At 36.3% G+C, this 13,001-nt stretch overlaps 1 protein-coding gene and 1 non-coding gene across 2 annotated transcripts; one reads left to right on the top strand and one right to left on the bottom strand.

Moving 5' to 3' along the window:
- Positions 1 to 4,353: 4,353 nt before the first annotated feature.
- On the top strand, positions 4,354 to 4,961 carry LOC141630810 (uncharacterized). Its single transcript, XM_074443561.1, has 2 exons — positions 4,354 to 4,409; positions 4,523 to 4,961. Exons 1-2 carry the CDS (start codon positions 4,354 to 4,356, stop codon positions 4,959 to 4,961), a joined length of 495 nt encoding a protein of 164 aa, XP_074299662.1.
- Positions 4,962 to 12,252: 7,291 nt separating this feature from the next.
- LOC141636163 (small nucleolar RNA R71) lies at positions 12,253 to 12,359 on the bottom strand. Its single transcript, XR_012540795.1, has one exon. It is a non-coding gene; the product is annotated as a small nucleolar RNA R71 (small nucleolar RNA).
- Between the last annotated feature and the right edge of the window lie 642 nt (positions 12,360 to 13,001).

Below are 13,001 nucleotides of genomic sequence, written 5' to 3'. Positions count from 1 at the left end.
ATGTGAATTAATAATTATAAAACATATATTAAATTATGTGACGGTTTACCTTGAGACGATAGTAAAGCTATATTCTTTTCCTCTTTCCTCTATAGATCTCCCTCTCTCCCTTTATGTGTGATACTTGTGCAATTATGTGAATAAAACTATATGGTAGGTCTATCTTTGCTTTTATACTAGTAGAAGGTAGTCTTATTAGGAAACTTACTAATTAACAATATGTATTCTATTATTATATATTATTATTATTATTATTATTATTATTATTATTATTATTATTATTATTATTATTATTATTATTATTATTATTATTATTATTATTATTATTATTATTATTATTATTATTATTATTATTATTATTATTATTATTATTATTATTATTATTATTATTATTATAACAAAATTATCGTTTATTATTATATGAATTATCGTATATTATTATTATTATTATTATTATTATCCAATTGCCATACCGACTCATTATTCCATTATTTATTATTTTATTATATCATTCCGTCTTATTCACAATTACTAATTATTAATCATAAACGTCATAATTAATTAATAAAAACCTCGAAATGTAAATATAAATTCCATCAAATTACGGGTATTACAATCTCTAACTCTACCGTTTTACAGCATAGTTCAGTCCCACTATAAAATTCATAATTAATTCAATAAAAATCCAAATGATGCAAGACCAGTGGGGTTGGAACCTTAAGACTCGTATCTACAGTTCTTGTGAAATGGACTTTCCTCAAATTCCAGACTTATCAAGATTTTCATGAAAGATTTATAAATAATTACGAATTCCGTCGCATAAAAAGTATCGATTCATAAAATAAGTTTAACATATGATTTTTGAGAAATTCCAATGCCTAGCATCATCTAGACTCTTCAAAATTAATGTATGCAGAAGACCCAACTAAGTTTTAATTTATAAATTAGGTTTACAAAATAAACTTTAGACTACAGTGGAGTTTTAATCATGCGTAAATTATAAGTACTTTTTAAATGACAAATTTTAAAAAGTTACTGGTCGAAAACATGACAACACAGTAACATTCTGATCACTGTCAACTAAAACATTTGTTTCTCCTAAACCGTAAAACATAAAAGAATGAAACCAGCGGCAAATGAAAGCTAACACACAAGGCTATCACTCATAAAAATTTCTAACAAAGATAACAAACAGGTAAGAAATGGCAGGCAAAGAAAACAAGGGTAAAAATCTTAGATATCAAAGTTTCAGTCATACTACATTCTCTACTAAGTCATATGTCCTTTACTAGCAATCCACCTATGTTAAACTATCATAACTTGGCATCACACTCTAAATATCTCCATTGCTAAACAACATTAACAAAAATGGTTTTGAGGAAACATGTAACACATATCACTAGATATATAATTCTAATGCACACATTAATAACTTCCAATCATTCATATCTCACAATTTAAGCTCATATACAAATTTAATCTTCAAAATATCTTATAAGAATATGCACAAGATAATCCAATCGCAAAATATAAAACATTCACATCCATATCCATACACGGCCCTAGGCCATCATCCTCCATTTTAATTTACTTACCTTTCAATTTCCCATCCTGCAATAAGATTAGTAAAATTTCTAGATCAAAACCTTCTATAGACCCATATGTAATCAGCTTTCCTTTTTAATTTCCCAACTCTCGTTATCCTTCCCCAAGGTGTCCGGTTCAAAACTGAGAGGGCCATGGTACGAATTAAGGGATCCTTCTTAACCACACTAAGAGGGGCTCCTAATAGTTTCTACTCGGGGTTCATTTAGTTTAGACACATCCTAAGTTCATTATTGTTCATTGGTTTAGGCCTGAGGATCGTTTCGCCCTAATACCACTTTGTAACACCCCCATTTATTCGGGAGCGCTTAGCAAGACATTCCTAAATAAATAGGACTGTTACAATCTCGGTTTCCCCATAAAAGGTCTTATTACAATTGTCAAACTGATTAAATTAAACTATACTAATACAATTTACTACGCATCGGAAATAAATAAAATTATATAAACAATGTTAAGTCAAGCTAAAGTGATCTAGACAACAGCTACTGTCCAGGTCTGGCTCACATCCCAATGCTCCCAAGTCAAGTACCTGTCAGTCAATCTGCTCGCCAAGAATTGGTTCATCACAGGTGTTTACAGAATACACTGTCAACCAAACGGTTGAGTAGAATAACTATGCAACAATAACATACAAAAATAACAAATGCAATCACGTGGAATAAGTACGACCATCAACCATCCATCAATACCGTATAGTCGTCCCGGTCCTTGACCGAGGCTCTAACACTCCGTCGTCCCGCCAACTCCTGTCCCGGGGATAAACACAAATGTCGTCTAAGTCCCAGACTGAGGATATCTCATAACTCATTGTCGTCCTAGTTTAAGACTGAGGATAATCTCAAAACAATATTATGTATCACAATATAAACACAAATGTCGTCCCAGTCTGAGACTGAGGATAACCAATAAAATAGCATGCCAATATAAATAATCCCATCCAATGATAAACAATCCAACAATAATTCAACAATAATAATTCCACATCCATTAATCCATCAAATTCAACAAAAAAACGAGCTGAGTAGTTATCCTACCTTTTCGCAATTCTTCGAGTCACACAGTCACACAAGTAATCAAAATTGATCATTTACAAATCCATAACCTACATAACATCATCATGTACAATTACTACATAAACAACCAAATAATAATGCACTTATGGTAAGAGATAGAAAGAGAAAGAGAAAAATCAAAAAAAAAGTGAAAAAAAAAAAAAAAAAAAAAAAAAAAAAAAAAAAAGAGGAATTAAGGTTTCATCTGCAGAAAAATTATGGTAACTACACACAAATCTGTTAATCGTTCTGTTTCATCTCCAAAACAAAATCAAAAAATAAATAGCGATAAGTTCGATCTTCTGTCTGCTACATCTCAAGAGGAATTTCCAGTTTTATCGCGGAATGAAGGACCGTCGAGTGCAGATGTGCGTAAAGAGAAAACTATGGGATCAGTTGTTGGTATTCCACCGCTACAGTTAGAACCCCTAGTTGAGGATGTGTCTGAGGAGGATTTGGAAGGTGCTGATGTTCCTATTCAAACTAATACTCTGGAAGTAATAGAGGAGGGGCCTGAATTGTTGCAGTTCACTGAAGCAGAGGTACATGCGGAATTGAATTACTGGCGTAACTCAGTTTATTGCTTCATCTTGGGTGCAAATCCTCCGTGGGAGATTGTGGAAGGCTTCATTCATCGCCTATGGGTTAATCACCAGGTAGACAAGCTATCTTTCCTTCCTAATGGTGTTTTTATAGTTCGTTTTAAGACTAAGGCTACTATGGATGCTGTATTGAAACAAAGACATTTCTTATTTGATAATAAGCCATTAATAGTTAAACCATGGTCAGCTGATGTTGATTTAATGAAACATGATGTTACTTCTGTTCTTGTCTGGGTCAAATTTCATAGACTCCCACTGAAATTCTGGGGGAAGGGGATACCTCGTATCTCTGGTCTTCTTGGTGAGTTTATTAAATGTGACCAAGCTATTGAGGAAAAAACTAGGATAGGGTATGCACGTGTTATGATTGAATTGTTGTTTGGGAAGCTCTTGCCTGATAAAGTGAAATTTTTAGATGAGCATGGTGAAGTTGTTGAGATAGATGTTGAGAATGAATGGAAACCTGTGGCTTGTAATGTTTTTAAGGGAGTTGGGCATAGTGAAGCAGATTGTAGGAAGAAGAAAAATTCTCAGAAAATGCCTGCAACTAAACCTGCAGCTAAGCCTGTAACTCAGGTTTGGAGGCCAGAACCTATTGTGCAAGGTCCAATTTATACGAGTAAAGGGAAGGGAAAATCCCCCTCTACTCCTGTAGTTGTGACTCACTCTGGGCCTCAGGTGGAAAGGCAATTAAAAACCCCGGTTGTGTGGCAAAGGAATGGACAGTATACATCTGGTCCTACCCCTATCACACCTTTTGTTAGGATGAGTAGGCAAGAGGTAACTGAGGGTGCTTGCAGTGTGCATACCTTTGGTCAGCAATCATTCCTGGAAGCTCTTAATAAATCCAGACCACCCAAGGTAGGAATTGGGACAAGTGGTAATGAAATTCCCTCCCTTGTGGGGGATGTATAATCTTGGGTTTTGGAATGTGAGGGGGCTAAATAATCCTACTAAACAAAGGCATGTGAAATGGTTTATGTATACGAATAAGGTAGGTTTATTTGGTCTCCTGGAGACAAAGGTCAAAACCTTGTCTCTAAAATGTCTTAATAGTATTCTCATGGATGGTTGGAGTGTATCAACAAATAATGGGTGGCATAGAGGAGGGAGGATTTGGGTTTTGTGGAATCCTTCCATTTATCAGGTGGATTTCCTGGACTATTCTGCACAATGTATAAACATGAGGGTACTATAAATTGCTACTAATAAGAAGTTTAATCTGTCTATGGTGTATGGGTTTAATGATTTATATGGCAGACATGAGTTATGGGATCAATTAACCAAGTTTGCATCTATTGTTCAAGGACCTTGGCTGGTGTGTGGAGACTTCAATACAGTCTTGGCACATTCTGAAAGACTGGGTGGTAGTAGTACAGATGCTGAAATAGATGATTTCTTTGCTTGTGTGGACAAGTGTGAATTATTTGATAGCCCTGCCATGGGGTCTTTGTTCACTTGGAACAACAAGCAAGATGCTGCTATTAGGGTGTATAGTAGGCTGGATATAACTCTTATTAATAGAGAATGGAGTATGGATATGGAAGAGATGTATGCTCATATTTTGCCTGAAGGAGATTTTGACCATACTCCTTGCATCATCAAGAGTAAAAATCAGCTTGCCCATCATAATAAGCCTTTCAAATACTATAATATGTGGGAGAAGGCTTCCTTTTATCTTACTACCCTAAGTGGTTGATGGAATATACATTATAAAGGCACAAAAATGTTTTGCTTGGTATCTAAACTCAAATCCCTCAAGACAAATTTCAGAAATTATAACAAAGAGCATTTATGTGATATAGAAAATAGTTCCTTGATGGCTTTGAAGAACCTGGAGTATATTCAAAATCAGATTGTTCTTCATCCAGGAGACAAGGATTGGATTGAAAAAGAAAAGAATGCTATTAAGGAGTATAAAGATTTAAAGGATGCTTGTGCTCAGTTTCTTGAACAGAAAGCTAAGGCCAGTTGGACCAAAGATGGTGATAGTAATTCTAAGTACTTTCATGGTGTCATCAAAAGTCATTTTTTGAGAAATCAAGTACTGGCTATTAAAGATGTGAATGGAGTGGAGCATGATGACCCTCAGCATATCCAAGAGGCTTTCCTACAATATTATAAAAGCTTATTAGGGGAGTCAGTGCCTACTACTAAAGTTAATGTTAAAATTATAAGGAAGGGTGCTATTTGTAATGTTGCTCATTGTTCTGTGCTGCTCAAGCCTATCACTGATGAAGAAATTAAAGTAGCTATTTTCTCTATTCCTGAACATAAAACCCCTGGACCTGATGGCTACTCTAGTGCTTTTTATAAAGATTCTTGGAGTATTATTAGTGATGAGGTATGTCAAGCTGTTAAAGATGTGTTTAGATCTGGTAAGCTTCTCAGGCAATTGAATACCACTGTTCTTACACTTATTCCAAAGTGTAAGGTTCCTACCTATGACACTCAGTTTCGTCCTATTGCTTGTTGCAATGTGCTCTACAAGTGTATTTGTAAGTTAATTTGTAATAGGCTGGCTGAGGTACTACCTGAGATCATTAGTCTGAACCAAGGGGGCTTCATCAAGGGTGGGAGTATAATTGAAAACATTTGGTGTGCCAAGATCTTGTTAGATTATATAATAGATAAGCTTGTTCCCCATGTTGTATGTTTAAGATGGATTTGATGAAGGCCTATGACTCTATGAGTTGGGATTTTTTAAGAGATCTTTTGACTGCTTTTAACTTCCCTAATCATTTCAGAGATTTGGTAATGGAGTGTGTGACAAGTGCTACCTTTTCCATATCCTTAAATGCGGAAAATTTTGGGTTCTTTCCTGGTAAGAGGGGCCTTAGACAGGGGGATCCCATGTCACCTCTATTATTTACTTTGAGTATGGAGTACCTGAGTAGAATATTGAAGTGTGCTACAGAGAAAATGCCTTTTCAGTATCATCCCCTTTGCAAGTCACTTAAGTTGACACATTTAATGTTTGCTGACGACTTATTATTATTTTGTAAAGGGAATGCACACTCTATAATGCTCTTGTTGAGGGCCTATTCTGCTTTCTCTGAAGATTCTGGCCTTAAGATGAATGCTCAGAAGTCTAGTGTGTACTTCAATGGTGTTAATGCACAACTCAAGAAAGATATCTTGTCCATCTCTGGGTTTATAGAAGGCACTCTACCTTTTAAATATCTTGGGGTGCCCATTATAGCAGGTAGGCTTATGAAGAAAGACTGTGCTTTGTTGATTGATAAGATTGTGGCCAGTATTAAAAGTTTAGGAGCTAAGCATCTTTCCTATGCTGGAAGACTTGTCTTAGTTTCCTCTGTTCTATCTACAATGCATAGTTATTGGGCTGCTATGTTTGTCCTTCCAAAAAGTGTTCTTAAGAGAGTGAATGATATTTGTAGAAATTTTCTTTGGGAAGGCAATCCTGAATATGGTAAAGCTCCTTCTGTTGCTTGGCATAAGGTGCGTGTGCCTAAATAAGAGGGGGGACTTGGTCTCAAACAATCTCAGGTTTGAAATATTGCTTTGGTGGGCAAATTGGTTTGGTGGATTGATGTGCAGCTTGATAGGCTTTGGGTTCAATGGGTGAACCTTGTGTATTTAAAAGACTTATCTTGGCTTCAGTATAATCCTCCTTCAGATTGTTGTTGGTACTGGAGGAAAATTTGTAGTGTCAAGGATACTATAAGTGGTGGATTTGTTGAGGATCAGTGGTGTCAGAATTCTGGGATGTACACTGTGAAGAGCTGTTATCAATGGTTAAGGTTGAAGATGGACCAGGTGGATTGGTACAGGGCAGTATGGTGTTCTGTAGCAGTCCCAAACCATACCTTCATTGCCTGGATTATTTCTCATCAGGCCTTGAAGTTGAAAGATAAGCTGGTACAGTATGGTGTTTGTGTGGATGGCCTCAGCTGCATCTGTCAGATGCATTCTGAAACACACCATCATTTGTTTACAAGCTGCCATTTCAGTCAAGAGCTGTTATATATTGTAGGAAACTGGTTGGGTACTGACATTAGAGCTGATGGTTGCCTACTCACTTTTGCCCGCAGAAGATGGAGTAAGCTACGGAAGAGTGTCACTCTATTTCTTTGTTATAGCCTGTTGGTACTTTATTTGGATGCAGCGAAATGAAGCAAGGCTACACCTATGTATCACTAGACCTAGCATTGTTGCAAGTCCTATCCAAGGGGTCATTAGAAGTCGCTTTAATTGTTGTAAACCAGGTTGTATCTCTCAAAAAGATGTAATCTGGTTGTCTAAGGTGCAATTAGTGTAATATTTGCACTCAAATATGTGACTTTTGTACTCAAAAAAGATGTGATGTAATTTGCAATTATTAATGAAAAAGCTTACATTTTTGCAAAAAAAATAATAATAATGCACTTATGCTATGACCATCACGTTCTAATCCTTTTGACAACTTTAAAGTTATATCTCTAACTCTACCGTTTTACAGCACAATTCAATCCCACTATAAAATTCATAATTAATTCAATAAAAATCCAAACAACGCAAGACGAGTGGGGTTGGAACTCTAAGACTCATATCTATAGTTCTTGTGAAATAGACTTTTCTCAAATTCCATACCTATCAAGGTAACTTATAATATAAAAGATCGAATCCAATAGAAGGAGATGCAAAATCCCCAAATTGATTGTCCAATTCTCTTTTTCCTTTTTTTTTCCTTTTTATTTTCCCTCTCCCTCTCTAACTTATGAATTATTTGTGTGCTTATAAACTTCTGAGTAAATAAGGTCTATTGCTAGGTTATTCCCCTATTTATAGTAGTAGAATAAGTTGTAGACTTAAATTAGGAAATTGACAATTATAATATTATTATTATTCCTTTTTTGCAATTACTATTATTATTAATTTTTTTTTATAAAAACGCATTTTTTTTAATCAATCAAAAGTTTACAAGACATTGGTGGGCAGCGGAGATACAATCTGGGCGCTCACTCCCTTAGCAATAACAAAGCTAAGTCTAGTAAAAATAAAAGCAGCAGCGCGAGCACCGGCATCCTGGGACATAGAAAATTTCTGAATCCGCTTGAGTAAGGCAATAGCATCGGTCCCCAACTCCCCCAATAAAGAGAAAGAAAAAGGTAAGAAACCATATCCAACTGCCTCACACAAGCTCTGATACTTGGCGTATCTGAGCTGCATCAACAACCACAAGTCCGGTGATAGGCTATGTCACACACCTTGATGCGTGTCTATAATATGATGTTTTACATCTTTATTTCAATGCATTTTATGTCCATCATTGGTAGTTTATTCTACTATTTGCCCATTTCGTCCACTTCCGCCTTTTTTGTGTAATATTGCAGAAATGTGAAGAATCCAGCGGAAATCGAGCCGAATCCGTCCCTAAGTGCTTGGCATAGGATTTGACATGAAGATTTGACTCGGGAAATGAACTTGGTGCACGTAGCAAGGCCTGAAAGATATATTTGCGAGAGTTTCAGAAGCGGATTACCAGCTAACTTGGTCTATAGAATGACCTACATGGTCTATAGACTGTCAGAATGCTAAACAGTTAATTACAGGAAGAAGAGTCAGTCGATCGACTGAGGTCCATCGTCGATCGATCACATGATCTGACGTACAAGTTTTATTTTAAGTCAGAAGCTTCTCATATTCTCGACCTTTAATCGATCGACTGGATGACGTGGTCGATCGACCACTTATGCAATCTGACGAGAATTAAAAGATTTTAACCTAAGCCCATTCTTAATTAGGTTTGGAGAAGGGAGTTACATGACATTTCTATATAACGTAACTCCTTCCTACTGCTTTAGGCATTCAGATTCATTATCATATACCTAGTTTATACATTTCAGTTTTAGATTTTTCATCAGTAAGTCTACAGTTTTCATTAGTTTTTCAATAAAGTTCTTCTTTTGCATCCGGATTCGTTTCTTGCCTTCTTTATTTCTGGTAATTCTTGTTCTAAACTTTAGTTTGCTTTTATTTCTTCTTTATAGATTAGAATTGATTAGTTAGAATCCCTAAGCCCTAATTCTTTCTTTTATGCGGTTTTATTGTTCATTTAATTTAGTTATGAATTCTTTTGTTTTCATCTTTAGTTTCGTTATCGTTATTAATTCTAGTATGAGTAGCTAAATCTCCTGCGCTAAGAAGTATCCGTAGCGTAGATGGTGTAGGTAACCCTGATTCGGTTCATGGTTGATCGACTATCCCCGCTGGTCGATCGACTGTGCCAATTGGTCGATCAATCGACATAGCTGGTCGATCGACTGGCCTCGTGTTAGATTAGCACTATTTCAGTTTATTAATTGCAATATTTGACAAAATCGAATGCATGCGACTAGTTAAATGCCTAGTATTTGACCAACCCACAAGATCAAGAGATAGGGGAGGGAAAATAGATTAATAAATTCGAACGACTAAATTGCTAAGATCGAAAGATAAGTAATTTAGGCTTTAGGAATCACTATTCAGGGCGAGAGCCAGTTTTAGTGAGACTTAGGGACTAGTAGCATAGGCCGAAAGGAGCTACTAGTTAACTCGGTGATGTGACCATTATTTGAGCATATTTAGTCCCTGAATTAGCCTCGTTCCTATGCTTTTTAGAGCATATTTGGGTCATTTACTATCTTTAGTCCTTTGTTTTGCATATTCTTTGAGGTTTTGTTTCCTTCGTAGGAGACGAGTGCAAACCTTGCATTTTCATGGCAAAATGGAGCTAAATTGATCGAATCTAATGACCAAGCATCAAAGAGAAAACAAGACTAGAAGGCCTTTGTACATATTATAGTAGATGGGTAATGATGAAGAAATCCTTGCATCCCCGACTAAATCCTAGGATTATTGGAAGAAGAAAGGAAGAAAAGGGAGCTGTGACACAATCCGCCCGTCCAACCAAGAAGACGCCCGTCCAAGACGTGGGGAATCCGAGTGTCTTTGCCATAGGGACGCCCGTCCAACCACGCACCAATTCGCCCGTCCAGCCACCACAGAATCCGCCCGTCCCGACCCTTTGGACGCCCGGATTCTCTTAAAGGCCCATACCTCCTCTTGTTCCCTCCATGAAAGATGCGGATATTTATCAAAGACTAGCTAAAAGGAGACCGGCATCTTTTCTGAGAGGAGCGATTCCCTACCCAGCATTTAGCATTGTTATTTACTATTTTACCCTTGCTTAACCTAATGATGCTCTATTGTATATACCCCATTTGTAATAATCAAACCATCAATTTTTCATTAGATTAATTCAATCCCTCTTTAGATTAGGTTAAGCTTTCATTAGGAGTATATTAGAATAGATTACTCTTTAATCTTTCCACAAATCACACATTAATCTTTCCTTTAATCATTGTTCAAGTTTATTATTGAGTAATTCAAGTTTATTATTGGGTAATTAGAAGATCATTTGGGTTTATTGGGAGATTGACAACCTTCCATCAATCATCAAGTACTTCTATTATTCTTTGCATTATTATTTTGGAATCTCCATAGGTATAATTCTCTTAATCCTTGTTTTAATTATTGTTAATCTTTCTTACTTGTTCATCATGTTTTGCCTTGTTAATATGATTGACAACCTTATTAGCATGTCAAACTTGATAATGAGTGAGTAGTCTCTTAGCTAGGATTAATGGGTAATTAGGGAACCCAACATGGGGAATGATTCATGCTTAATCTAATATGATCACATAATTAATTTCCTTGCTTGTTGTGATGTCAACCTATGTACATGTTATGTTTGATGAAATGCTAAGCCTATGAATCCTTGCATTTACAACCATCTCTTATCTATTCAACTTGACTTGTAAGACATAAACTAACTCGAGTCTTGTTAGACCATGCATATAAGTGATTAGGGGGAAAGTAAGTCGACTTGTAGGTGTTGTACAATCTAATCGATTCGGCTCCGGGACCCAACTCTTCCTAAGAACCGTAAGACATAAATCAACTCGGTTCCTTTACAATAATAATTGCTTGCTTATAATTGAGAACATGTTTGTATGATCAACTCCCATGATTTCCTTATGAACCCATGATATCCTAGCACTTTTAATCATTTGTTTACATATTTCCTCTTGTTGCTTGTTTATTGCTTTTATAAGTTTAAAATCATCAACCCATTATAATTGTGACAATCCCAAGCACAACTATAATTAGATTGAATAATTTGAGTAACCACCGTCCCATGGATCGAACTTGACTTACCACTAACTAGTTGTTTGTTGAGAATTATAAATGTGTTTGATTGGATGTGACCCGACGACATCACCCGTCAAAAATGGCGCCGTTGCCGGGGACGGTGTTAAATTGATTTGATTTTCTTAGATTGTTATTAGTTGTTTCTTTCTTTGCCTTGGGGAAGTAAAACTCCTCAAGGTTTGTTCTAATTATTTTCGAGTTGTTTGATATTTTGCATGTCTAGAAGATCACAAGGTAACTTGTTACCCATTGATCACGAAATTGAAAGGACTTTGACAAACAATAGAAGACTTGCTATAGGTACTTTGAGAGGTATTGGTGAGGTTGTAGATATTTAACCAAACACTATTGAGTTCATCAACCCTTTTGCAAGAGAAGGTGAGGAGAACCCAACACCCAATCCAACACAAAATCAGCCCACAATGCCTAAATTTTCATCACATTCCGTACCAACTTAGGAGAACCTACCCAATGGTACTCCCACACCACAACACTTAACCGGAAATTTCATTGCTAAATCCGCATTTATCCAATTAGTCGAAAGAAGCCAATTTGGGGGGATGCCTAGTGAAGACCTTCACTCTCACATGGAGACTTTTTGTGACTATTGTGATGCGATTTCACAAACCGGTGTAACTCAAGACCAAATTCGATGGGTCTTATTTCCTTTTTCTCTAATCGGCACCGCAAAACAATGGTTGAAGAGCCTTGATAAGGCTACTCTTGGAATTGACTCTTTGAAGAAGTTGGCTCTAGCTTTCTACAAAAAATTCTACCCTCCGGAAAAGACTAACATGCTAAGAGCTCAAATTACGGGTTTTAAGCAAAGGGATGAAGAATCTTTGTATGAAGCTTGGGAGCGGTTCAAAGGAATTTGTCGCTCATGTCCTCATCATAGACTTAGCGAGTGGTTCTTGGTACAACAATTTTGGAATGGTCTTTATGAAGACTCAAGAAACATTCTCAATATGGGATCAAATGGTATGTTCACCAAAGTTGACGATAATCAAACTTGGAACAAGATTGAGGAAATTGTGGTTCATAACTCACAATATAGTAGACCTCGCAAGGCTACTAGAGGAGGAAAGCATGAAGTGGACTCTATTACTCAATTGGGTGCTCAACTTAGTGCTCATATTGATACCATAAACTTGAAGTTTGAGAAGGCTATGGCTAAACTTGAAGAAGCCTCAAAATCACCAAAGCATCATGTTAATGCCATGGTAGCATCTTCATCAATCCCAAGTGGGATATGTGAGAATTGTGGAACTTTCGGACATGACCAAAGTGAATGTTGGGGAACAAATGAACAAGTAAATGCTTTTCAAGCATACAAGAGTGGTACCCCTTATTCCAATTATTACAATGAAAACACCAAATTCCACCCAAATCTCTCATACAAAAGCCAAAATGTTCAAAACCCTCAACCAACATACACCCCACCTCCCATGAGAAACCAAAACCAAAGACCCTTTTTCAACCAAAACCAAGGTTACCAAAATCAAATTCCATACAATCAACAAAATGACCATGGTTTTGATGT

The sequence above is a fragment of the Silene latifolia genome, chromosome Y (genome assembly GCF_048544455.1).
Source record: "Silene latifolia isolate original U9 population chromosome Y, ASM4854445v1, whole genome shotgun sequence".
NCBI classification, from domain to species: Eukaryota; Viridiplantae; Streptophyta; class Magnoliopsida; order Caryophyllales; family Caryophyllaceae; genus Silene; species Silene latifolia.
Note: the sequence above shows the minus strand (reverse complement) of the source record. Positions and strands in the feature narration are given on the sequence as shown.